This window comes from Populus euphratica, unplaced genomic scaffold, assembly GCF_000495115.2.
Source record: "Populus euphratica unplaced genomic scaffold, PopEup_1.0 scaffold10.1, whole genome shotgun sequence".
Taxonomy (NCBI): domain Eukaryota; kingdom Viridiplantae; phylum Streptophyta; class Magnoliopsida; order Malpighiales; family Salicaceae; genus Populus; species Populus euphratica.
Genome location: NW_011499856.1, coordinates 1,790,113 through 1,814,823, shown reverse-complemented (window position 1 = coordinate 1,814,823; position 24,711 = coordinate 1,790,113). Strand labels below are relative to the sequence as shown.

The 24,711-nt window shown below is 33.4% G+C and overlaps 4 protein-coding genes across 4 annotated transcripts; 1 reads left to right on the top strand and 3 right to left on the bottom strand.

Annotated features, from left to right (window-relative positions):
• The first annotated feature begins 26 nt into the window (after positions 1-26).
• Positions 27-4,829, top strand: LOC105123375 (zinc transporter). The gene is made up of 10 exons (XM_011022946.1): positions 27-256; positions 861-1,053; positions 1,145-1,230; positions 1,924-2,008; positions 2,479-2,557; positions 2,723-2,853; positions 3,004-3,090; positions 3,234-3,346; positions 3,901-4,031; positions 4,384-4,829. The coding sequence occupies exons 1-10, from the start codon at positions 198-200 to the stop codon at positions 4,494-4,496; spliced, it is 1,077 nt and encodes a 358-aa protein (XP_011021248.1). The 5' UTR covers positions 27-197; the 3' UTR covers positions 4,497-4,829.
• A 36-nt stretch (positions 4,830-4,865) lies between these two features.
• LOC105123376 (alpha/beta-Hydrolases superfamily protein) lies at positions 4,866-6,481 on the bottom strand. The gene is made up of 4 exons (XM_011022947.1): positions 6,208-6,481; positions 5,767-6,082; positions 5,525-5,684; positions 4,866-5,386 (listed from the first exon to the last, which is right to left on the bottom strand). The coding sequence occupies exons 1-4, from the start codon at positions 6,382-6,384 to the stop codon at positions 4,918-4,920; spliced, it is 1,122 nt and encodes a 373-aa protein (XP_011021249.1). The 5' UTR covers positions 6,385-6,481; the 3' UTR covers positions 4,866-4,917.
• A 6,569-nt stretch (positions 6,482-13,050) lies between these two features.
• LOC105123373 (uncharacterized) lies at positions 13,051-16,872 on the bottom strand. The gene is made up of 6 exons (XM_011022943.1): positions 15,992-16,872; positions 15,168-15,396; positions 14,147-14,247; positions 13,565-13,693; positions 13,382-13,470; positions 13,051-13,308 (listed from the first exon to the last, which is right to left on the bottom strand). The coding sequence occupies exons 1-6, from the start codon at positions 16,031-16,033 to the stop codon at positions 13,161-13,163; spliced, it is 738 nt and encodes a 245-aa protein (XP_011021245.1). The 5' UTR covers positions 16,034-16,872; the 3' UTR covers positions 13,051-13,160.
• Positions 16,873-17,948: 1,076 nt separating this feature from the next.
• On the bottom strand, positions 17,949-24,710 carry LOC105123513 (alpha/beta-Hydrolases superfamily protein; the record flags this gene model as incomplete). The annotated part of the gene is made up of 5 exons (XM_011023145.1): positions 17,949-18,360; positions 18,721-18,819; positions 19,148-19,285; positions 19,365-19,495; positions 24,563-24,710. Coding segments are annotated over 5 exons (744 nt in total), but the record flags the coding sequence as incomplete, so codon positions are not given.
• Position 24,711: the final 1 nt, after the last annotated feature.

Sequence of the window (24,711 nt, the reverse complement as noted above, 5' to 3'; positions counted from 1 at the left end):
TTCTCAACTTCAAGAGAAAGAAATCAAAGAGTGAAGACGGGAGAAGAGAGTAGAGACAGATTCAACTTTGGATTTATTTATTTATTTATTTATTTTGTGAAAAACACTGACGAGAAGAAAAACACTATTCACCCAGATTCTTTCCCCTGTTAAATTAAGTTGGCATTGGATCACATTATCTAGTAATTTGATTAAAAATGATGACCCCAAGACAAATTAGTGAAGATCGAGGAGTAGGATCTTCTCCTCATTTTAGGTATGCAAAATCGCTTTCACTCTCTAAAACCCTAACCCTGATGATGTCTCTCTTTGCCTCTTTATTTTGGTTTTGATTGAATGATTTTTTTTAGTGTAAACTGCTAAGAAAGATTGTTTGTTTTTTTGAGTTTTGGAGGTTGTTATTAAGGTGGGTTTATTGGGAAATCTTGTAAAGTCAGTTTTGTTTGGGGTTTTTAAGGTAATTTTGAGGATAAAGAACAATGTAATGGTTGTAACAAGTGCTTAATTTAGCGCTGTGATAGCTGTTTGGAGCTTACTTAAGGAAATCTATAGGATAGTAATAACAGTATTAGGTTTGAATTATGGGATTTTATTGGAGTGACGGCAATATATGATTTTGGTGCATTTCTGGTGGGGCTGAGATGGTTTCGGTTTCGGTTTCGGTTTCGGTTTCGTGAAAATTGATGCGAAATTGTCTGGCTAATGGGTTGTTTTAAGTTTAACATGGAAGCATGTTTGATTACTTATTGAGTGCTCAAGCTGTTTTGTTTATGCTTTATGCTTTCTTTTTCAATGTGTTTGTGCTTGATATGGTGGAAGCGGTTTGTATCAATGATTTTGTTTTTGGTATGTTGGCGTAGGCACACTCCATTGCAGATCATCCATGTTATTGGCAACTTCTTGAGAATATGGTCAGTTTATTCGATGTACCGCTATTTGTCTCAGACTGGAGCTTCGGTGGTACTTTTTACATTCAGTTGTTTGATTCCATCGTCAATCCTATTTTTAGCTTTGCAAAAGCCTTGGAAGGGGAGAGCACTCTCTAATCAGCAGGTGAATGACTAGAAATGTGTCCTTTTCATTTCAGATATTGATGTGGGAGTATGCACTAGCTGATTCTTAAATGGTGTTAACTGTTGCTCAGGTAGTTCCATCTGTTATAAATGGTGTGATAACAGCTTTATACTTCATCTTGTGGGGAAAGGGACTTAAGTCGTGTGGACCAGTTAGGTATGATTGTACAACTTGAAGAATCTGAAATTAGTATTCTAGAGTTTCAAGTGGCTTGTTCAATTGTAAATGTTCTTTTTCTATGCGCAGTGGGGGGGCCTCTAGGAGATTCAACTTTGGCAATTTGAGAAATGACCACTATTTACTGATGATTGTAGGTGTATTTACACTTGTAAATTGGCTTGAATAGAGCACAAGATACAAGAGGCTTCTGAAAAATTAAGCTTAAAATGCCAAATCATTTTAAAACATGCTCCAAGATTAATTTATGGTTGCCTGGGACTATCTCCTGTCTTGTCAAGGTAGTAAAGAGTCTTCTTACAGGATTTATCTTTAATTGATATGTTGTGAATCTGTTCATTCTTCCAAAGTTTTTTGTAGTTTCACTACCTAGTGGTGTTTTGCTTATTTCTAGGTCTAAAATTACTTGAAACTTGTATATATTTATGCAATCTCTTTAAAATAGGACTTGAGGATAATTTTATGCAAATTTTTAGAAGTCTCTAGCTCACAGATTCCAGGATGCCTAAGGAATTGGCACCTAGAATCTCTTATTAATACCAATTTGAAGGGATAGTGCCCTATTCTTCTGTTTTCTTTGTTTTCTGTGATTGCCTTTTCTTTTTCTGTGTATTCTTCTACTTATTTGTAGTTATAGACTTGTAGTAAATTAATTCTTTGTTATGACTCTAGAGCAATCTTGGCGGAGTATTCTGGTGCTGTTCTGGGAGTATTATCTGCTGCATTATATGGACGGAGGGGCCATATCTGGAAAAAGGTTATGGTCTCTTTGCTTTTGAGCACATCAGTTTTTAAGTGACATGCTTCTCATTTTCCTAGTCAAAATCATTTCCTACTGGTTACTTAAAAAAAGAGGTCATTAACTAGTATGTGATGCTGATAACATAGATGCTACAGTGGTTCTTTTATATTCATGTATGCTTGAACAGAGCCCATCAAACTTGTAGTGGTGAGAGATTCATTATGGTCGGATTCTAAATGCAATTAATATAAACTTGTCAAGGGAGATCTTTATGACATCAGAGAGATTAGATAACTGAGTTGTGCTAACTTGGGGGATGCCTTATCCTACTAATTGTATTCCATCTCTTCTTCTTTCTCAGTAGCATCTTCATTTAACTTGTGGTTTTGAATTTTATGACAATCCGATGGCCACATGCACTATATCATTTAATTGCAATCAGTGTAAGATCTAGAAGATAATGGGTGCTTCCTCATTTTCTTCAGGTTGGTGGGCTCATTGCGATGTTGGCGTCTTTCTACTTCTTGTCTCAAGGGTGGGCCATGGCCACATATTCACCCTTTAATATCCTTGTGTAGATCCAATTTTTCTCATTGAATTTGTAGTAATAAGGTTTAGTGATGTACTAGCATCAGTTTCCTTGTTTGGGTTTTTTTCCTCTTTTCTTTTTGTGCCTTCTATTCTTATTGTGAAAGTTCTTCAAGCTTGTTTTGTCTTAATGGGAAATACCATTCAAAGATAGTCCTACTACTGAGGATCAGACAGAGGAAGTTTTGGGTATGGGAGAAATGGTAGTTCCAATTCTTGCTGGAATCTTATCCGCTTTAAGAAGGGTTATTGCACGCCGTGTTTCACTCAAGGTGTTAAAATCCATCCATTTACGTTATTGTTTGGTATCCTGTTGGCAAATGATTGCAGCTAACCTTTGTTCTCTTAATTAGCTCTCTGCCTTTTTCCTTTGGGCATTGTGTGAAACTCTAATATTAATTCTGGCCATTCCTTGTTGCCAGAATCAACTTAAAAGGAGGCTTAATGCAATAACCATTACTTCTGCGACATGTTTTCTTTTTCCTGTGGCCATGTGGGACTTCATCATTGTAAGTTATAAATCTGAAAGTTTTGGTCCCATTTTTAATTTTACTGTATCAAGCTTTGGAGATTATTTCTTATTTAAATCCCCATGGAGCTCTGGCCTGATTAAAATTTCTGCTTTTTATTTTTTATTTTTTGAGTACTTCAGGGATCAACTTCTGGCAGCAGTGTACAACTGCCGTTTTCAACCTGGGCATTTCTCAGCACTACTCTTTTTGGAGTTATCCTGATATTCTATGTTGACAGTATTGCAGAGGAGAGGTACCTTTTTCTGGGTCAATTCTCAAGTGATGCTGAGCCTTTCAGTATACTCATGTTTTGGCTAGCTTTTGTTGAATTAGTTTGTTAAAATATGTTTTAATGCATGCAATAGCTGACTACTTCAGCTTTGACATAATTACAAGCCACCTTTGGTAGGGTACATTTACTAAATACACTTGGAGCATTTTTGCTATAAGATTTTAAGATGGTTCTCATTTTCTTGAGGTCCTTGAAGATGAGGCCACTTAGTTATATTACAGTTGCTTGTACTAGTGCAGAGGCCTAAATGCATCAATAAAGGGGATCATTTTGTTATTAACACATAAATTTTATCTATCATGCTTATGCTTGTTCATGACTGTCTTCTATGCACTCACTGATTTCTTTTATGGAATCTGTTGTCTTTTGTATTTAATTCAAGAATTAAGTGGAATTTTTCATTTTCTCAATGGAACATTTATGTAGACGTTGGTTGTTTGCAAGTAAATGTAAGTTGCAAGTTTGACAATTATTTCGAACACTCTTGTGATCAAAAGAACTATATTTGTTTGCAGACTGCACATGGTGTTCTCTTCACCAAGGCACCTAATGGCAGCTGGAGGATGCATCATTGTCATGGAAATTGTCTACAATATGGATTTTTCTCTTCCAGGCTTCATAATATGTTCCTTGATACTGGGCTTTGGTATGTTTAAAAGTCTTTCATTTATGTTTCTCCATTCATTGTTTATGGGAAATTCCTTGCAATTCATAAATAATTTATCGGAGTCTGCAATAAAGAAACAAATCCTTTGTTTTTTATGGTCAGACTGGTGGATAAGCTGAATAGAATATGTAAAAGATTTTGATAGATGTCATATTCGAGAAGCTTATTGTTTCCCTCAAAAAGTGGAGTAGAAGAAAAGGAAAAGCATGCCACATTAATTTTTATTACCACTAACCAAACCATTTGAACATAGATACAATTAAGAACAAAAACTAGCTCATTGGTAGAAATAAACACCCCTCATGGTCTCCTCGTTTGTGTCATGCTGTAGGGATTTACGAGGCAACTGCTTTGGAGCGTGGTAAAAAGGGTTCTTTTCAGCAATCTGATCCATTGGATGGGGTGTTGGAAGATCAAGGTCAGATGTCCCCACTTCCTACTTGAAGGATGCTGTATTTCTTTTGCAAGTTTTTCACGTGTACACAACGGCTAGAGCAAGTGTTTACAGTTAGGAGACAATTACCATTTCTTATATATTTATCTCCTTTTTCGACGCCAGTGAACATTCACAGAATACTGGGTAAGAATGAGTGGAATCGTAACGTCCGTAATCTCACATTCTTGCTTTTGTTGTCTAACAAGTGGCTGATGAATTTTTGTATTGAATTGATTTGTATATAAATGATGCCCAGATGTTGAACAGTTCTCGCTCACAGATTGACTTTCCTCATTGTTTGTTAGACGAAATAATAGCATGTGAGAGATTGATTGAAAAGAGTATCAAATTCTTCTCAAGTGTAGAGGGTCTGATACGTCTTGAAACTTCATCAATTTTGTATTCATATGATTAAAGACCTTTATGATATCAAATGTTAAATTCAAAATTTTCTTGCAAAAATTGGTAAAGCTCCTCTGCAATCATAGTGGGATACTCTTCCTGTGGCAAAAGAGCGCCAGGAACCTCAACAAATTTACTGACCCCTTTGGCTCCTTTGAGTGCTTGCATTACTGCCTTTGACCTCTTTGGAGAACTTTCGGTTGACACAACAAGAACCGGTACTTTTCCATCCAAATCTGCGAAGAGCTCAAGGAATTCCTCCTGGGATTTAACTGGGTCAAGGAGACCTGTCAGGAAAGAAGCAGGAGCATAACGAGCTCCCTTTCGTTTTGTCAGTGCAATTCTACTATCAACAACATCAGGAGTCACATTGTCAGGATTTGCATAGACATGGGATTTGTACTGGGATGCAATTGCCTTCTCGTTGCTTACAAGCATGTTATACATCATCCAACCAACGCCTGGGGTCCTTAAGGTGTCCCTTAGCAGCCCATACCTGGCAAGTCATACATGAGCAGTGAAGTGTGGAGAGCAGTTTTATAGTCTTTAGAACTATAACAGAATACAGAGAAGCAGCTGACAGCATTTCCTGATTAAAAGCTACAAGTAAAGGCTACACTGAAATTTGTGATACCTCATTTCCATGGTGGAATCTCGACCAAACACTATAGGAAGAGGACCAGCCCAGGTGGGTGCAACGGCAGCAATGGCTGCTAGCTTCACCAAACCCTTCTTTGCAGCACAAAGAGTAATTGTGGGTGCATGCCCTCCACCAAAGATGACTAAATCATTTCCTGAATTAATTGCAGAAACTCGTGTTTAAGTATGAGCAAAGCACCATATTACTAACAATAATCAAAGAAAATCACAACTCACCAAAGTGCTTCATTGGACCATCTGGAGCACTTAAGAAGTCTGTCAGAAATTTCTCCATGACATCAACATTGTAGTCTAGTTTAGGCCTATCGGAATAGCCCAAACCAGGCCAGTCAACAATTAAAGCCCTCCAATTGATTTTACTGGCTCGTTGAACAATGTTCCCAGCTACCGATCTCCATTCTTCAACAGTGCTAACATCAGAAATACTCGGCAGCATTAAAATGTTCTTGGTTGGTTCAGGGCTTTCCTTCCCATGTTCTTCATAATAGATAGTTAAAATCTTGTCCTGGAATTTCCATTGCCAGCTATTCGCCTGAAAAAAGATGAAGAAAAATGTGTTTTCAGAGGAATGTAACTAAAACAAACAACAAGAATCCATAGTCGAAAATCCAGCAATTTCTTGAAGCTAATTGTAAACCAGGACAGGGTTTCTCTTACCTTAAAAGGGGAGGGCTGTTTATCGGCTAAAGAGATTGTGGGTTGTTGATCAACAGATGTGGAAGCAGCTTTGAGAGAAAAGGGTTTTAAAAAGTAAGCTGTTTGATATTTTGTGTAAGTTTTAGGAGGGAGAGTAAAAGATGGTGAAGAAGAGATCAACAACGAGGCCATGGCCATGGTTCTGGGTTACTGATGAGGATGAAGAAGGGGGAGATTTTTCTAAGTAGTTCGAAAGGGCGATGAAAGGAACGTACAGTACGCTTCATGAAAAACAAAAACAAAATATATAGTAAAAGAAATACATGATTTTGTGTGGTCATAGACAATTTAGACGTAGAAATAAAATCTCTTGTTCGGTATCAGCTTTGACTTCAAGGGATTTTTTTCCTTTTCGGGGAAATACGAAACTCACGGACATCATTGTATAGATAAATTATTTTTAAAAATATTTTTTATTTTAAAATATATTAATTTTTTAATTTTAATTTTTTTTCTTAAAATGCATTTAAATATAAACATTATTGCATTTTTAAATATTTAATACTCACAGCAAGCTTTCACTTTGGACTTATAATCATCATTGAAGTGGTAATCCCAGCATTTTCACCGCTTCAAATCCAATTGTTTTTTTTAGCATGGTTTTTTTTAAATATTGATAAAATAATATAATTAAAAAATAAAATAAAATAACACAATTTATATAAGTCAAAAAATGTGACTTTCAAATGTATTACTATTTAGAATCACTATATTTAAAAAAAATAAAAAATAAGTTTCACATAAAAAAAATTCTGGGTAGCATACTAAATCTTTAATTGTGATATCACTATTACTATTAAAAAAATCTTAATGAAATAAATTCAATAACATTAAAAAAATCACTAATAATGACTAAGTGTGTCATATTTGCCATTCAAAAATAATAAATAACTTATTTATTTTTTATAGCAAATATAACTCATTAGAGTTATTTTTGCTGAACTTCAGTGGTGTTGTTAGATTTACATTATCAATATTTTTTTATAGCACTAATGGTATTATAATTGGAATTTCTATGCAATTCCATGGTTTTTTTTTTCACTCTTCTATTTTCATTATAATTTTTAAGGAGAGAGAAGAGAGAAAAAAAAAAAAAGCATATCAAAACTCTAATTATAATATTACTAATATCATAACAACACCAAGCCATCACTCAAATAGTCCATACTTGACACCAAAAACAAGTGAGTTGTTTGCTATCTTTTCATAAACAAATTTAATACACTTAAATCATTATTACTGATATTTATTGGTGTTATTAAATTTATTTTTTCAAGATTTTTTTATGGTAGCACTTGTGTTATAATTTGAGTTTTGATGTATTTTTAAGTTTTTTCTTTCTTTTTCTCTTTTCATATGCAACCTATTTTATATATATTTTTTTAAATTACATGATTGTGAATAGCAATAAACTTGAATACTGTGTTTCATGCATAAACTATGTTTTTTTGCTAATTTTTTTTTTAAATTGTGTTATTTTGTTAGTATTAAAAAATCTTGCTATTTCTTTTTAAAAATTCTTCAAATTCATAGTTAAAGATCCAATTCAGGATAAAGCTTATTCGGGATCTCGGATACAAGTCGAGTAAGTTGATTTGGATCCTACAAGCTCTTCTTTTAAATAAAAAAAAAACTATAAAACAGCATCATTTTTTTTAATTTTCGCATTAACTTAGCCCTAAGTTACATCCCACATCGGCGGTCACCAATTTAACTTATCTAGCAATACCTGATTCTATAATAGGTTTCAATCAGCCCTGAAACAAATGAAATTAATAAAATAGCCTAACGACGTGGAATTGTTCGAGAAGAAAGAATGGACAAATGGAAGCCCTTAACGACTCAATGCTACTGGTGACGGTACCACATTACAAACAGTGAAGAAGCTTGTGCTTTACAATGGGTTACCACTAGATAGATTCGTGCTTTGCTGCCGACCGGTCTAATTTTTTTGTTTTGGAAAAAATAATGATTAAGCAATATAAATGTATTTAATAAAATGAAAAAACAACGGCTCCACGCTATTAAAAAATGAAAAAACATTGAAACTACATGAATCCAAACAATGAAAAATAATGGATTCAATGATAAAATAAAAAAAATTAAAATTTGGTGAAGGTGCTAAGAATAAAAATTTAAAATCAAAATATTAAAGGTTATAATCTAACATACCATCAAATATTGAATTGAAAGATAAAATTAAAAAATTTTAAAGTTCACAAATTCACAAAAAAAAATTTAAAACAAAAATAAAAATCAAGTGAATAATGATCAAAATAAAAATATATTTATATTCAAAATCAAATGAATAATAATCAAAATAAAAATATATTTATATTCAAAATACATGACCTAACAAGTAGACTCATGACCTAAGAGATTTGAAACTTAGATTGACCTGGGTCTTAAAAGTAATTGGAACAAAGGTTGAAAAATATTAAATGTTTATATTTGTTCAAAAGCAAAAATCCTTAAAGTCTGCAAAAATAAAAAGATCTAGATAATATTTTTTTTTCAAAACTAATAGAAAATCTTATAGAAATTAAAAAAAAAAGATGAAAAAATATCTAAGAATGGAACCAAAAAAAAGTAAGTTAAAAAGAAGAAAAAAAATCAAACAAATTTGAGTGAATCTTCTAGACTCAAATTAATTTTTTAAGTCATAAACTATTAAATTTTAAACAGGCTGAACTAAAAAGCTTAATATAAAACAAATTTAATGTAAAAGGATGGGATAAATTACTTTGATTAAAAAAAAATTGTTAATAAAGAAAGATCTAATAAAGGGCATAAAAAACAAGGCAATAAGGATAAAATAAATTAATTAAATCTAATTAAAAAATATTTTAAAAGTGGTAAATTCAACAAAGATAAAAAAAAATGAGAAAATCCATGTTACTCTTAAAAAATAAGAAAAACCCCCTCAAAGCAGGGAAAAAAACCAAATTATCAAACAAAAAAAAACCCGAGCCAATCTAACTTAATTTTAATAACCCACTATTCAATTACGAGAGAGAAATAACTTCATAAAAAAATAGAATAAATCATGAACCTTAAGACCAAATAAGTCAATGTAAAATAATAATAATGAAAAAAAATAATTTTTTTATAAAAATTTAAACTGGGTTAATCATTGAAACTTATGAATTAGGTTATGATCGTAGAAGACAAACATGAAAAAATAAAAAATAAAAATTTCAATTGTAAAAAAATAAAAACAATAAGGACTAAATCATGTACAAAAGAATAATTGAAAGAAAATAATTAGAAATTAAATTAACAAACAAAATAAATGAAGAAAAGGATAAAAAAGAGTAATAAAAATAATAATAAGGATCAAAATTAGAAATTAAATTAAATTCTAAAGGATAAAATAAAAAATAATAATATAGAGAAGAAAAAAATAACAATTAAAAAAATAAAAAATAAATTAAATATAAAAAATTTATAAAATAAAATACAGAAATATAAAATAAAAATAAAAAAATATTCAGAAAAAAATTTATAAAATAAAATACAGAAAGATAAAATAAAAATAAAAAAATATTCAGAAAGTCTTAAAAATCAAAACAAAAAGAAATCAAGAAAATAAAGACTAATTTTAAAACAAATGCAAACCGGTGGACACATATAAAATTTTAAAAGCTTGGCACGGAAAGCAATGCATAGAAGAGAGAAAACAGGCCGAACACACCACACCAGCAACTATGTTGCCACCTAACATGTCAAATGACACAATATTTGATAATACGTCCTTTATTTGCCGGGGTGGGGCAATAAATACATGTGTGACATCTATCAGTTTTTTATATTGATTTATTAATATTTTAATAATTTGAATTACTGAAAAACTTCTAGGACATTCTAATATTAAAAAAAAAGAAGTAGTAAAGACAAAAAAAAAAAACACCCATCCTTACTAGACTTACATTCTTTAAAGTCAAAGGCTAGACATGTTATTTTAATATAAAAAAATAAACAGACAAAAAATCTCCTCTTTACAAGGCTGAAACTTTTAAGCTTTTAATGGTATCATTATACGTTAGCTGTGCATATAAAGTTAAAAACACACAAAAGCTCCTGGATAAAAGGTTTGTTTTCTTAGCTTTCGAGGGTGACAAAATAATTTCACTCTATATAAAAACATAAATTTACTTAATGATCCCGATTAATTGACAAATAACATCTTGATTCTTTGAAAAAGACAACTCGACCCTGCAGCCAAGGTAAATTATTCAATGCATTGAAAGATAAAATATTCAATACACTGCTTGCTTGAATCTTCGGTGTTTCACCTCAAATGGTACCGGAAGAAGCATAGCACTGGTAGTTTTACCTGTAATGTAACGTAACAAAAGCTCGAAAATCTGCAAAATGATCCAGACAATACGGTAGGCTTGAATTACACCACATGGATCGATATGATACTCAAAATCAAGTTTACAACCTTCAATGAGAGATGAACTGAGAATGAATTTTGTTGATCTTGTTTGAAGCATAATTGCAATATCTGGCCTGACCTAGAGGGTCAGTCAGGTGACAGTTCTAAGGATATTCATAGTCGAATTGTGTGAATAACAATGCCGACTGAGTTATTAGATCAAATAAAGTAGGAACAGTTTAATTACCAATTAAACAACAGAACAAATGCTATGTATTATGGAATAATTACACTTAACATGATATTAATTTTTTTCTGTATCATTCAAAGAAATTATTGAATACATCCTTTGAAAAAGACAACTCGACCCTGCAGCCAAGGTAAATTATTCAATGCATTGAAAGATAAAATATTCAATACACTGCTTGCTTGAATCTTCGGTGTTTCACCTCAAATGGTACCGGAAGAAGCATAGCACTGGTAGTTTTACCTGTAATGTAACGTAACAAAAGCTCGAAAATCTGCAAAATGATCCAGACAATACGGTAGGCTTGAATTACACCACATGGATCGATATGATACTCAAAATCAAGTTTACAACCTTCAATGAGAGATGAACTGAGAATGAATTTTGTTGATCTTGTTTGAAGCATAATTGCAATATCTGGCCTGACCTAGAGGGTCAGTCAGGTGACAGTTCTAAGGATATTCATAGTCGAATTGTGTGAATAACAATGCCGACTGAGTTATTAGATCAAATAAATTAGGTACAGTTTAATTACCAATTAAACAACAAAACAAATGCTGTGTGTTATGGAATAATTACACTTAACATGATCTTAGTTTTTTCTTTATCATTCAAAGAAATTATTGAATACATCCACAGAGTTGTACTCTCCTCCTCATGTCAGAGAATAATCACCATAGAATAGAAGGTCATTTTGACTGAACTTAAAGAAGAGAATTTGATCACAAAGGGACCAAGCGTGATTTTTAGCTAAGTAGCAAGACACAAAGCTCCAGCAAGACACTTGTTGAGAAGGACTCCTTGTCCAAATAACTCGAAATGCATCCTCGAGGCTCTAACTTGTCCAAAATGCCTTCCATGTCCTTCACTCTCTTTCACGGTCCCCATCTCCAGCTGCTTCACTCACCAAGAAACCCCAACCCAGTCCCTTTTCAATGCAACACCAGCAACACTTTCAACATTCAAGAACCAACACATGAATGGGGTGGAATCAAATTCATTCGTGGCAAGAAACTCTTGAAGGATCTCAGCACCTGGGCAATGGTGGCCCTTGTAACTACTTTGTTGAAGTTTTTTACCATAATCAGCTTGCTTCTGCTCTTAGATCTTTTTCTTTATCTCTGTCTCTCAACTGTCATATGATCTTTATTTCTCGTGCAACAGTATATAATTTCTTAATGGTTAGAAGAGCGCAGATACTGTCATCAGCATGCCATCAGACAGTTTATTATTGGTAAAGGTTCAATCTGTCTCTTTGACGATCTGGGGTTTGATGGTTGTGTTGTATAGAATCGGTTTGAGTTCTTGGACAAGATAGAGCATGAAGCTTATAGAGTTGGAAGCGGATTTTGTTTCATTCGACAATGTTGCAACGAAGGTTTTACAGGTCTTGAATTTGCAGGAGCAATTCCTAGGACTGTAGGTGGAGCTGCTTGCATGAATACTGGAGCTGTTTGGCAGGTAATTCCATAGCTCTAATCTTTAATTATTTTTTCATGCCTTTGTGAAAGTAACTGAAGAGGTTGACATTTTTATTTTATTTTTTTGCCAAACGAAGAAGATTGCTGGTGCCATTGAAATTGTTGACATTGTTACAGCTGAAGGGAAGTGTCAGGCTCTTAAAAGAGGATTGATCTTAAGTTCGACTGCCGTGTACTCCGTTTCAAGACGCGAAAGACTAGGCACCTATTGCTGCAGTAACTTTCCAACTGCAGGGCTCAAGAACAGCAAGAATAAGGAAACAAGAAGACTCTGATAGGCAGCCATGACAAGAAATTGTCGTGTTTTGTATTTGCTTAATAAATGATGCTTAGCATGGTTTCATTTGCAGGAGGAGACCTCAACCACTAAACGAGTGTAGTGCTGGCTCGGTGGTGTTTACAAATCCATCTGAATTTGGAGTTGCAGCAGCTGAGTTGATTGAGAAAAAGGTTTCAGAGCAGGTGGAGCAATGATTTCAAACTTCTTAAAAAAAGCTTGTGGTTCAACTTATCAAGACATGCTAGCCCTCATTGCTTTGGCTAAAGAGAAGATGGATCAAAAGTTTGGGGTGCAACTTAAGGAAGAAATAATATATTTTCATCCATATTGTGATAGCTTAATCCCCGGTAGAGACAAATACCAAGTCATGTAATATTTGATGATAAAAGAAAACGAAAGTTTGGCAGAGAACAAGTTCATGAAAGGCTGATTTGATCCGTAGTATTTTTTTCACATAGGGAAATCCATTTTTTTTCCAGCCCCCTACAAATTGATTTGATCATTTCAGCACCAGTCAATCATGAATTACATGCCATGTCTACTAGTTCCGGCACTTTTGGTTAGTGCTTTAGTGATGACATGAGTTACGATTCCAATCGGGCAAAAGAGCAGGCAAAGAGAAACTGAATGCCGAGTCTCAACATCGTTTTCTAGTCCATCATCGAACAACTGCCTGGATAATCACAATGGCAGAAGTGTTAGAAGTGCAAAACAGAAAGAAGGAGAGGGGGAATCAAGAGATCGACCTTGCAGCAAATAGATCTACAACTAACAAATGAATCCATGCTGAAGCTAATGTCATCTCACTGGAGAAAATCTTTGCTATACCAGGCAGCTACATGTAGAAATCAGATATAAGTTTCCATTAACCTTTCACAACAAACACACATCTGCTTCATTTTTTTTTTAAATACATGGATATTTCATACCTCTGGCAACCAGTATTTGCTCGCAAAAATCAAATGTATTGTCTCAGGTGTCCAAGACAGGTATAATAGAAATGCATACAGAAGTCCCAGGACAACATATGGAATGCTACTTTCCATAGACTTTCTAGTCTGCAGTGTGAACAAATTTAACAAGTTATGTTGATTGTTTGAAAAAAAGGCGTGTGATCAACGAGCTTACAAGGAAAATCGCATGCAGACAGAACTTAAAGGTTAAAACGGGATTCAGCAACTCCAGATAAAAAAAAACCTTGACTTGTAATTTATCAGAAGTGCTTGTTGCAAGAAAAGAAAAAAGATTCAACAAAAGCGTTGTGACTGATAGTGGACGATATTTATTAAGAGTACATGATTTAAGAATAAAAAACCCCAACATCTTAAAAATCAGGATTCAAAACAGAATATAATTGTAGCCACAACTAAGTCAAACATAAGATTTCTGTGCAAAATCAGTGAAATTAAGGAAGTTGAATATTCATACATTATGGACAAATACTATGTGACTTAAAAGAGAAATAAGGGAGAGCATACATATGACATCCCTGACAAGCACAGAAAGCATACCACTTCAGCTTTAGGAGCTACAACCATAAGCGTGTAAAATGGGAGAACAGCCGCTGTTCCCAAAGTAAAAACACTGCTTGCGATCTGAGCACTTGTCAACCCTACAATATAAAGCAAGAAAATAATAAGAAATGACATCTACAAGACAGAGACTTAAAGTTCATAGATGTTGCTAGCAGCACCGCACTTAAAAGAAATAAGTTGTGGACTCTTAGCAGTAACAGACAGAAAAATCTGGTTTTATTCATGCGTTACCCAGAAATTATCCAAGAGGAGATACAAAACTATTACTACCTGACATAAGTCCCCGTTGGTATTTGTGATAAATTATGAACCAACAAAGTCCCTCATTTCTGAGGCTCTGATAACAACTAATTCTAGAGGAGATCAACTACAGGCATGATCAGTCAGCCATTCTAAACAAAACAAAAATGCTAAAGAATTGGGATGCTCTATAAGGTGACTGTCATAAGCCAAATCACCATTTGACAACAGCTTATCTATATTTTCTAAATAATTCAAACCAAGTAATCCACCTCAAACATCTTAAAGCAGCACATAATTCAAGCATCTGACCCTGATAACCAGAAATTTTTTTCATAGAAAACAGCGGGAGTCGAGCTAAAATTAGGTTACATTAAAAAATGAGCAGGAACAGAGTCCAAGCACAATGGGAGGGAAAAGATGAGTTACAATAAGATAATTTCTTAAAAAATAGATTTCTGTTTCTCTTCCTTCCTTCCTTTCTCTCTTTCTCTTTTTTTTTTTTTTGGAAAAAGGAAAGGCAGTCACAAATTCATCCTGGAGAAGAAAAGAAAAGCAGAAAGTTTGCACAGTTAAAATGTACACAAACTAGACGAATCTTCAAGCATTTTTGTATTGGAGACCTTCAGCAATGTATCATATAGAATCCAAATAAGCAAATAAAAAATGGAAGAAAAGAAATGCTCGAAACTTCTCATGAAATATAAGCATCATATACGTTGAATAACTAGGACAAATTGCTAAAACAAAGAATTACATGATGCATTTACTCCTGAGCTTTTTCGATAGACGAGGAAATTAGTAAGTTTTGGATGGATGACAATTCTTGAACCTCCTAGAAAACTCCAGTCTCTATGCAAGTCAGATCCCACTCTTGCAACCCGTCTACCAAAGATTTCGGTGCTATTGTTTCTGAGGGAAGAAAATAGCTTTCGATCTTTCCCAACAATGTGATGAGATCTTATAGTCTTCGCCGAGTAATCATTCTGCAAGAAATCAAAATAAACCTTGAGAAAAACAAACCCTCGAGCTCGTCAACATAATCTGAGCACTTCACTTTCATGGCGCACTCTTAGAGGCAATTCAAACACAAATTCAGTGCATGCAACACTTCTACTGGAGGGACAGAAAATTTCATACAATCTGAACCCATTTAATCTAGTTGAGAGGCGTCATGAATAATTTATCGTATTCTGATATTACCAGCATCATAACATGACAACAATTTTGGCTCGTTCACAAGATAGAGAGAGCTAAACAATGTGCTGCTGTAAACTTAGTAATAACAACTCAAGTGTCTGATATGCCAACAAAATCAAATGAGAAACAAGTATAATTCCAGCTAGGGAAACTTTCGATTTCCAATCAAAGAGAAATCCATCCAAAACCAGAAAAATTGCCCCTTTTTTCTTGAAAAAAAAAAGAAGGTAAAATCAAGAAACAACATAAACACGGTCAAAAGATCCCCATGCAAACACTTGCAGTTCAATTCAATGATCATTATACTTCACAACACACCCAAAAAGCCATCCATTCATGTGGTAAGGCCACTCAGAATTGAAAGAGGCAACAAGACCATACCTTGAGTGAGAATGGATGGAAAAGGCAAGAAGAGAAGGCCATGACTGAAGCCAAGAAAATCTGCTAAACAACAATAATGGCCTCTTCATTCTGTTAACACTAGCTACAAATAATACTAAAAGTTACCTAAAACTAGGTTAGAACCCCCACTAGAGAGAAAATGGATAACAGACAGGCAGGCAGCTGCTCAAGAAAGAAAGAATGTTAAAAGAAGGTATGTTGTTTGCCATGCCCACTCAGAGAATAACACACACTACACACTACACCTTTCAGCTATGGCCTAACTTTCAGCACTAATAAAATGGGAAACAGGGATTGATCTTGAGATAAGGTTGATGATGGGATGATGGTCCACTTCGAGTACACGTTTTGTTGCTTTGAGGGCTGTTTCTGAACTGGATGGACAGAGTTATTTTTGTCAGTTCGTTTCTTTCCCTTCTTGGGTTAGCTTGATAGCCACATTTCATGCAAACAAGTACAGATACATGTAAGGAAAAAAAAAATGTACAGATACATGTGAACCTCGGTAGTTAAATTAATTATATCCTGAGTTTAATTTTTAGAGATTAAATCTCAAGATTATGGTTCTTAATTTTCGAATGTTGAGGAATTAATCAAGTTATATGTAAGCTGTTCTAAACATTAACCATTACAAAATAAAAAATTATGTATACATGTGTTTGCCGCTGATGAATTCCTGGGGTGGATTTAACTCATAAGTGGCACTGGTTTTTGGAGTTCAAATGAAAATTCGTGGACGAAAGAAATAGAGCTTAGAGTTAATGGAATGGTGGATGAAAAAATCACAACGTATACGTGAAAAATTTAATGTCGTTTAAGCTATAACTATTAGATATATATGGTTTGTTAACCGGGCTGTATTTTTGTAAGAAATTAAAATTATTTTATTAAAATTAATATGTGTTTAATATTTTTAAATTATTTTAACATGTTAATATTAAAAATAAATTTTAAAAAAAAAATATATTATTTTCATATATTTTAAGAAAAAAAATTTAAAATTAACCATTACCACAATACTAAATATTATTTTATTATAAATTATATTATAAATGAGATAATTATAAAAAAATTAAAAAAATCACATATCTCTTATACAGATGTTTATAGTCATACGAAATTGTATTTTGAAAATGTATTTTGTTGAACCGAAAGCATTCAATAAATTGTCTGAAGGGTTTTGGCATAGCAACGAAGAGTTAAAGACCATGACAATAAAATTATTGTAAATATTTTAATTTGATATAAAAGGTCGGTCTTTCAATGGATCAAAGAGAGCTTGAGATGGGTGATCCTCAGCTACATAAATAAAGCAATTAAATAAAACTAAAAACGAATTAAAAACAATCAAGACAAAATCTAGTTTTTATATATGAAAAATGATCTATTATTGATCTCTAAGTTATATCAAAATAAGAAGTAACCTGCACCAGATGCTGGAGGTTTTTTTTTTTTTTTGAATTTGTATCAGATCTATAGACAGCATCATTCAAGAAAAGAAAAGCCATTCAATTAAATCACTGTATTGCATAAAGCTTCCAAATAAGTTGATGATCCGCCATTGAAAAGCCTGCATTGAACCTGCAAGGATCTGTCTTCGATGTTACCTAAGTTAATTACATATCAAAATTGGTTAAAGCTTAAAGAATGCATGGCAGATTTAGTAATGGTGATCGTGAATCACAATGACCGATGAGACAGCAACCACAAGTCTACCTAGAAAGATCCATTAAAGATGTTAGTTTTTCCAACAAGAAGTCAAAGTCTAAGAAGATCAATTTAAAATGTTAGGTTTATATCAATTCTTATACTGTCATGACGTTTTGGTAGAGCTAATAATGATGAATTTAATTTAGAAATTTCATAGAACATGCATAGTAAATTTAAATGATGGGACAATTGATAAAATGTTTTTCATAATAAACTACATGTCAAAACTTACAAGGTTAATAATTGCAGCCCTTTGTTAAAGAATTAATACAATAGAGATTTTGCGCAAATTTAATGGCAGCCCTTTGTTATTTATTTATTTATTTATTTATTCTCACTTAAAACAATGAAAATACTCACCCTCCCTCTTATCTTATTTGTGAACAAACGCGAGGGCCAAGACAATACCCTCAGCAAGAATTAGTTTCTCTGCTACGTTCATCAAGCCAAGAAATGATGTCATTGAAAACTTGGATTATCATTTCATCTGACTCGCCTTCCAGGAGAGCATGATAAGCATCCTTGTATAACTTTAATTTCTTGTCCGAGCAGCATGCTTTCTCATGCAAAGCCTTGCTCACGGATGGATCAGTTACAGTGTCAGCCTCTCCATGAAGAATTAATAGTGGTAGAGAGACCTGCAATCATAACATTATCCAGTTAAGTGTTAGAGATTCTGAACACTATCAGAGAAATATCCATGAGGATTTTTAACAATTGTAGACTGCATAGGTGATGTGGCATTAATATTTCCCAAACAACTCCTAATCGTCAGGTGTCAGGTCCGCCCAGGTAGGCTATCAAGGTCTACTCTGATCACATCCTCAAAATGTTCTTGATGAAAACAATAAACAGAAATACAAGTGGGGAGGGTTAAGGGAGGTTGAGCATGCCGCCATAATGCTAGTGAGAAGATACAATGAAACCAAATATAAAACAGTGGCTCATGCGTTTAAATTTCATGACATAATAAAAAAGGGCAGAGGAAATCAGCATACTTCTTCTAGTCGACGTTCTATTTCTTGAGTGGTTCTGAGCATCTCTAGTGCAGTCTTCAAGCGAGGCTTGTCCTTGTATACAATGACATTATAGGCTGCCTGCATTAGATGAAAAGATCAATTCAAGGAATAAATAAAAGACTCGGCATAAATTTATCTGATCAAAGACATCCGAAGTATATAGAGAGGATGCTGTATGAAAAGGAAAGGGGAAACTCGGCATAAATTTATCTGATCAAAAACATCCGAAGTATATAGCAATGAGAGGATGCTGTATGAAAAGGAAAGGGGGAGATAGCTAGGGAAGAAGAAAGGACGTCCATGATACAAAATACTAAGCATCCTACAAGCAATTATCATATAGAAGCCTAAAATACAGTATGTGCAATGCTTATGGTTTTAGAAGTAATCCAAGTAAGAAATAAACCAGTTTTCTGTGATTTGGATCCCTAAAAGCAGCCTCAGCCAAATCCTTTTGTGGAACTAACTTGTGCTTTGGAAGAAAATTAGCCACACCGATCAACATTTGTGTCACTAACCATGGTGGAGTCATGTTGTCCGCAATCTACAAAAAGTGTTTGAATTAACAGGCGAAGGAACTACAGCCAAGCAGAGCAGGAACTAACTAAGTTGGGAAAACATACTTTGCACATAGGAGCTACAAGAATGGCACCATTCCATGCATTGGGTTGCTTTAAATGCACCTTCAGAGCAACAGCCCCACCCAACGACTGTCCAAATAGGAAGCTAGGTAGAGTACGAAACTCTGGCTTCTCTGCGATCCAAAAGTATCAGAAATTTGAAGTGAGAGCATAGCATATTTTGATTCCATTGTTGTTTGGATGACATCCAGCTTATCCATATCATTGCTTGCGTATAGATCAACAATTTTGATAATAAATTCAAAATTGAAGAGGAGAAATCATTTTTGCCAAGAGCAAGTTTTGAACAGTCATTTCCCATCTGATTAGTCTGGATTGTCTCATCTTGGTGTTTTTTCTTTTTCTTTGGCTGGATAAGATCACGCTCGAACAAGGGGAATAACTGCAAGCGGATACTGTTCTTACCATTCAACATAATAGTCGTTGCCTGTTCTTATCCTTTCTTTCACGTAAAATTAGTTTTCACACTAGGGGATGCACCTCCGGGATTTTTAATAACTAGAAAGGCACTACAAAAGATCCTTCAGATACTAGCACTAAAAGATTATATAAAACTGAGATTGCCATATTATGGTTTTCTACCTTGTTTTACATAATTAATTTCAAGCCAGGTAATAGGACATGTTTGATGTACCAAGACATCATTGTCGATCCATGCCAAAGAAAGAACATGTTATCTATATAGGAGCAGACAAGCAACTCATTGAGAAAAGCAAATTCACAGCACAAGGATATATTAGAGCATCAGTGACAATAAACCCAAACAAATTTAAAGTATATTTAGCAAACATCAGTGATCTATATTAGAACTTCTGTACCCAAACAAATTTAAAGTATATTTAGCACGCTACTATGCATAACTTGTCTCAAACTCACAACAAATAACAGAGAATTTACTGAATAAGATAATCACTGTAGAGCTGCGCCTACACAAAGATGAATGCTTAAGCAACTAACCCCAGGTTAAACAAAATGGATGCATGCAGAACCACCTCTAACAGTAGATGCTGAACTAGCAGCCTCAAGCCATGCTTTTGGATCAAAACACTAAAATCTGAATTCTGATTACATAGAAAAACTCCTTTCGACAGATGACAAGTGTTATAAACAGTCAGCTCTTCCACATGAGGAACCCAAAATTTGAACTCCCGAAAAAATCAGGGCAATTCAATGAGACACAACATGGCAAAAATGGTTTTGAGAATCACAGTAAAATGCTACACTTTTCATAAAGCATATATATGCATTGATTTGTTGAATGTAGTGATCAGTTTCAATCAACAGGAATGACATCTTGCTTCTTACTTGGTGGGGACCCCAGACCTAAAACATAGTAGATGAAGGGTAGCCCAAACAGTTAAAAGATTGGGCTTTAACTTATGTTATGATTTAATTTATTTGAACATTTATTTGAGGTTAATGGATTAGACTTTATTTGTTGGCTTGATTTAATTATTGTTGGGTTTTTTTTTATTATTTAGTGAGCATCAAACCCAATTGTTTTTTTTATTATTATTTAGTGAGCATCAAACCCAATTGTTTGTTCTAGTTAGGATTTTAGTATTTATATCCTATTTTTCTAAATGTTAGACTATGTTGATGAATTGAATAAAATTGCAAAGTTACAAACTTTTCCAACCCTCATTCTTTCTCTTCTTCAGCCTTTTCTTCTCTTGATTTGGCTTCGCTTCTTAGTTTATTACTTCATCTTCAAATCTCTTTTGTCCCAAACTTTGGTATTTTTTTTCATTGTTCTCATAATTAAAAATAATTCATGGACTTGTTCAAATCCTCAAATTCAAAAACCATTCATAAACCCTACATCTTGAGGGAAACCTTCATCATAAAAGTCTTTTGCCTTCTGTTTACCACAAAAAAAAATCCAAACATGCCCTCACTTTGACCCAAATGCTAGCCATTTTTCACCTTCACCACACACCACCAGCCACATTATTCATGGATCGGCCAAACATCAGTATCCTAAGCTGCTAGCCGAAGATCAACCACCAGTTTTGATAGTCACTGTCCATCAGCCATCAAGAAAAATAAACACACCACTTCCATGTGCAGTCGTTAAAACCGTAAGCAACAGATCGTATCAGAGTGCATCAGCTTTGGCTTTTTTGGGAATGTGGCAGTGCAATTTGTAAGCAATTGATTAATTTAGAGAGGACACTGTATCAGCAAGGTTTTTAATTATTTTTATTTGTAATTTTGTTTTTCTTTTATCTTATCTTATATATTAAAAAAAAAGTAGTGAAAAAAATATAGTGAAAAGTGACAATAAAAAAAAGTGAAGAGAAGTGGAAAAAAAGGGAATTATAGTAGCAAAAGGTGATATCAACAGCTAGTTGGGGCAACATCAGCAATTCTACCTGTATTCAACATCAATCCAAGTAGTTCATCGTTATCGCCAAGCAATTTGGTTGGTAAATCACTCAACTTTTTTATTCTTTGAATTTTTCTCACTAGTATTACATTTGTTATTCAAAGTTGTAGTTAATAGTGCCTTTTCTAATTGATAAAAAAATAACAGAAAATTCCAATCTTGCATTTTATTCCCCTTATATTTTTGCTTATTAACTCACTTCATCATTGATATCTAGCATCTAGTCCTTTTTTATAATTTTGAGTCCTTACTTGTGATACTATGTTTGATTAATCATTCATGCTTAAGGGTCTAGCGATATATGTTTTAAATTTTATTAGTGTATTTTGTTCTTGATAATCAGTCATGCTTAAGGGTCTAGCAATATATATTTTAAATTTTATTGGTGTATTTTGTTTTTGATTAATCTCTACATTAAAAAACAAAACAAAATGAAATTAGTTTTATTTATGTATCATGATTTCACTTGCAGGAATCTTATGTGATCTCAATCTATTTCTAAGTTAGTGTTACATGTTTTTGTAAATAGTTATTCAGTATCCAACTTTAAATTTACAACTATTATGGATTTGACCTTGAGTAATATCTTTAGTGTCAATCATGAACAAAACACTATAGAGTTTGAAACAAATGGATTAGGTGTAGTTAAATATATCATGACACAACCCGAGCGAATTGAAGATTAAAAACAAGTGTAGGGATAAGGATTGCAAGATTATTATTTATAATAGAAGTCATATCAATGTTGTATCTTCAAATTTATAACTTGCTTAGGCCTAAAACTTGTTCCTCATTCTAAGCTATATAATGTGTCATGGGTTAATAATAACTCCATAGAAATCAATGAAAGATGTTTGTTCCCTATCAAATTCCTAGACTATCATGATGAAATTTGGTGTGCTGTGATTTTAGGGTAGGCCATGAATATATAATTTAAACGTCATCATTTTTAGTCGATCAAACTCATGTTTTTTTTTAAGGTATAAAGATCAAACTTATTGGATTACCACTAAGACCTAGCAATAAGACCAGGAAAAAAAAGAATGTGAACGGACAAAGACTTAATACAATGGGTCCAAATATGTTTGAGAATAAGGTTAAAGAACATGTTGTATATGGTTTGGCTGTAAAATAAATTTCAAGAAACTCTCTGGTGAAACTGCCTAAGGAGATAAATATGGCTAACATAATAGGTTCAAAAGAGTTTAAAAAAGAGATTCATGAAGAGTTAGTAATGTCTCCTTTAGTTGTAGAAGTTTCTGAAGACTCTCTAATGGAGTTGCCTAAAGAAGTGCAATGTCGAAAAAGTTTCAAGATAGTTATTATTATAAGTTCTTTAATTCCTCAACCTCTATGCTTAACATCCAACTTGTCATAGATCTTGAGCATCCTAATTCTTCACCCCATATACTCAGCATCCAGCATGTCATAGATTTTAAACCTCCTAAGCTCCCTAATACTTTGTCCTCGATACTTGACATTCAGCATGTCATAAGTCTTGATAGCTCCCTAAACTTTTACCCTTTATTCATGATAAGGAGGATAAGGATAATCTTAATTTACTAGGTTATGTTCAATCTATATGCATCTAGGATTTAAAAAGTGTGTTCCATTCCACACTTTCAGTTTTATGATCACAAACCTAAAATGCCAGTAGATCTTTCTCCTTTATCTCTTTAGTCTAAAATGTTTGATTCAAGCAAGTATCGAACAATACAAATTTCTAACTGATTTACATGGGCATCATGATGCACTTAATATTGAAGATTATTTCATATTAGACCCGCACGGTGTTCTTTGAAAACTAATCACAAATTTCAAGTGAATAGTGCTAGACCATTCAAAGTATTGTAAATGATTGAATCATATAGTTATGTCATTAAATTGTCATTAAACTTTGATATTAGCTATGCTTTTGACATAAAGAACCTCATTATATATAAATTACAACCTATCTTTGATGCTTTTTTGATATCCCTAACTCATTATCCTTATCAGTGCCATAAAAGGAATATATTAATGTTATTTTGGATGCTCGGATTATTTTTACCAGGAATGGTAAAATTCAATGAATCCCAAAATATGAGCTAGGTGACTAGATTCAAATTATATTTAGAGTATCAATGAGACATCACAGCAGTTTGATCCTTATCTTTATTGGAGCCATCTTGAACTATACTCGATAAGGTCAAGTTTTTATAACCCTGAGAGAGTTGGTGAGAACACCGGACCCGAAATATTGTTTACATACTCTTATGATCATACAAGATGCTGTTAAGCTTTAGCTTATATTTTGATTTAATTTATTTAATCTTTTATTTGAGGTTTGATAATTAGGCTTTATTTGTTGGGCTTGATTTATTTATTGTTGGGTATTTTATTTAGTAGGTTAGGATTTTAGTATTTATATTCTATTTTTCTAAATGTTAGACAATTGTTGAATAATTGAATAAAAATTGCAAAGCTACATACTTTTCTAACCCCATTCTTCTCTTCTTCTTCTCTTTCTTTGCTTCCTTCTTCTTAACTTATTACGTTATCTTCAAATGTTTTTTGTCCCGCATCATTGACAACATGATCTTCCACGGACCAATTCATACCAGTAAAGCAATTTTAGATTCTTTCAATATCTATAAAATCCCAAGGACACCAACTAAAACATGAAAAATGGCAATAACTACGTGAAGAGTTTAATACTCTTGATAAGATCAATGATTCTTCTGTACTTCTCAAGACAAGACTTTGCCACACACATGAGAGTTTTACAGAAAGCTTAAAACAGCTGACTCACCTTTGACTTTGGAGTAATGTTCTATAACATCGTCAACTAGCCTGTCAAAGCTGGGGATATAGCCATGGAGACCTTCAGAAAGACCACATCCTGGATAATCCATAGCAAAAAAAGCATATCCAGATGATGCCAACTTTCTTGCAATTCCT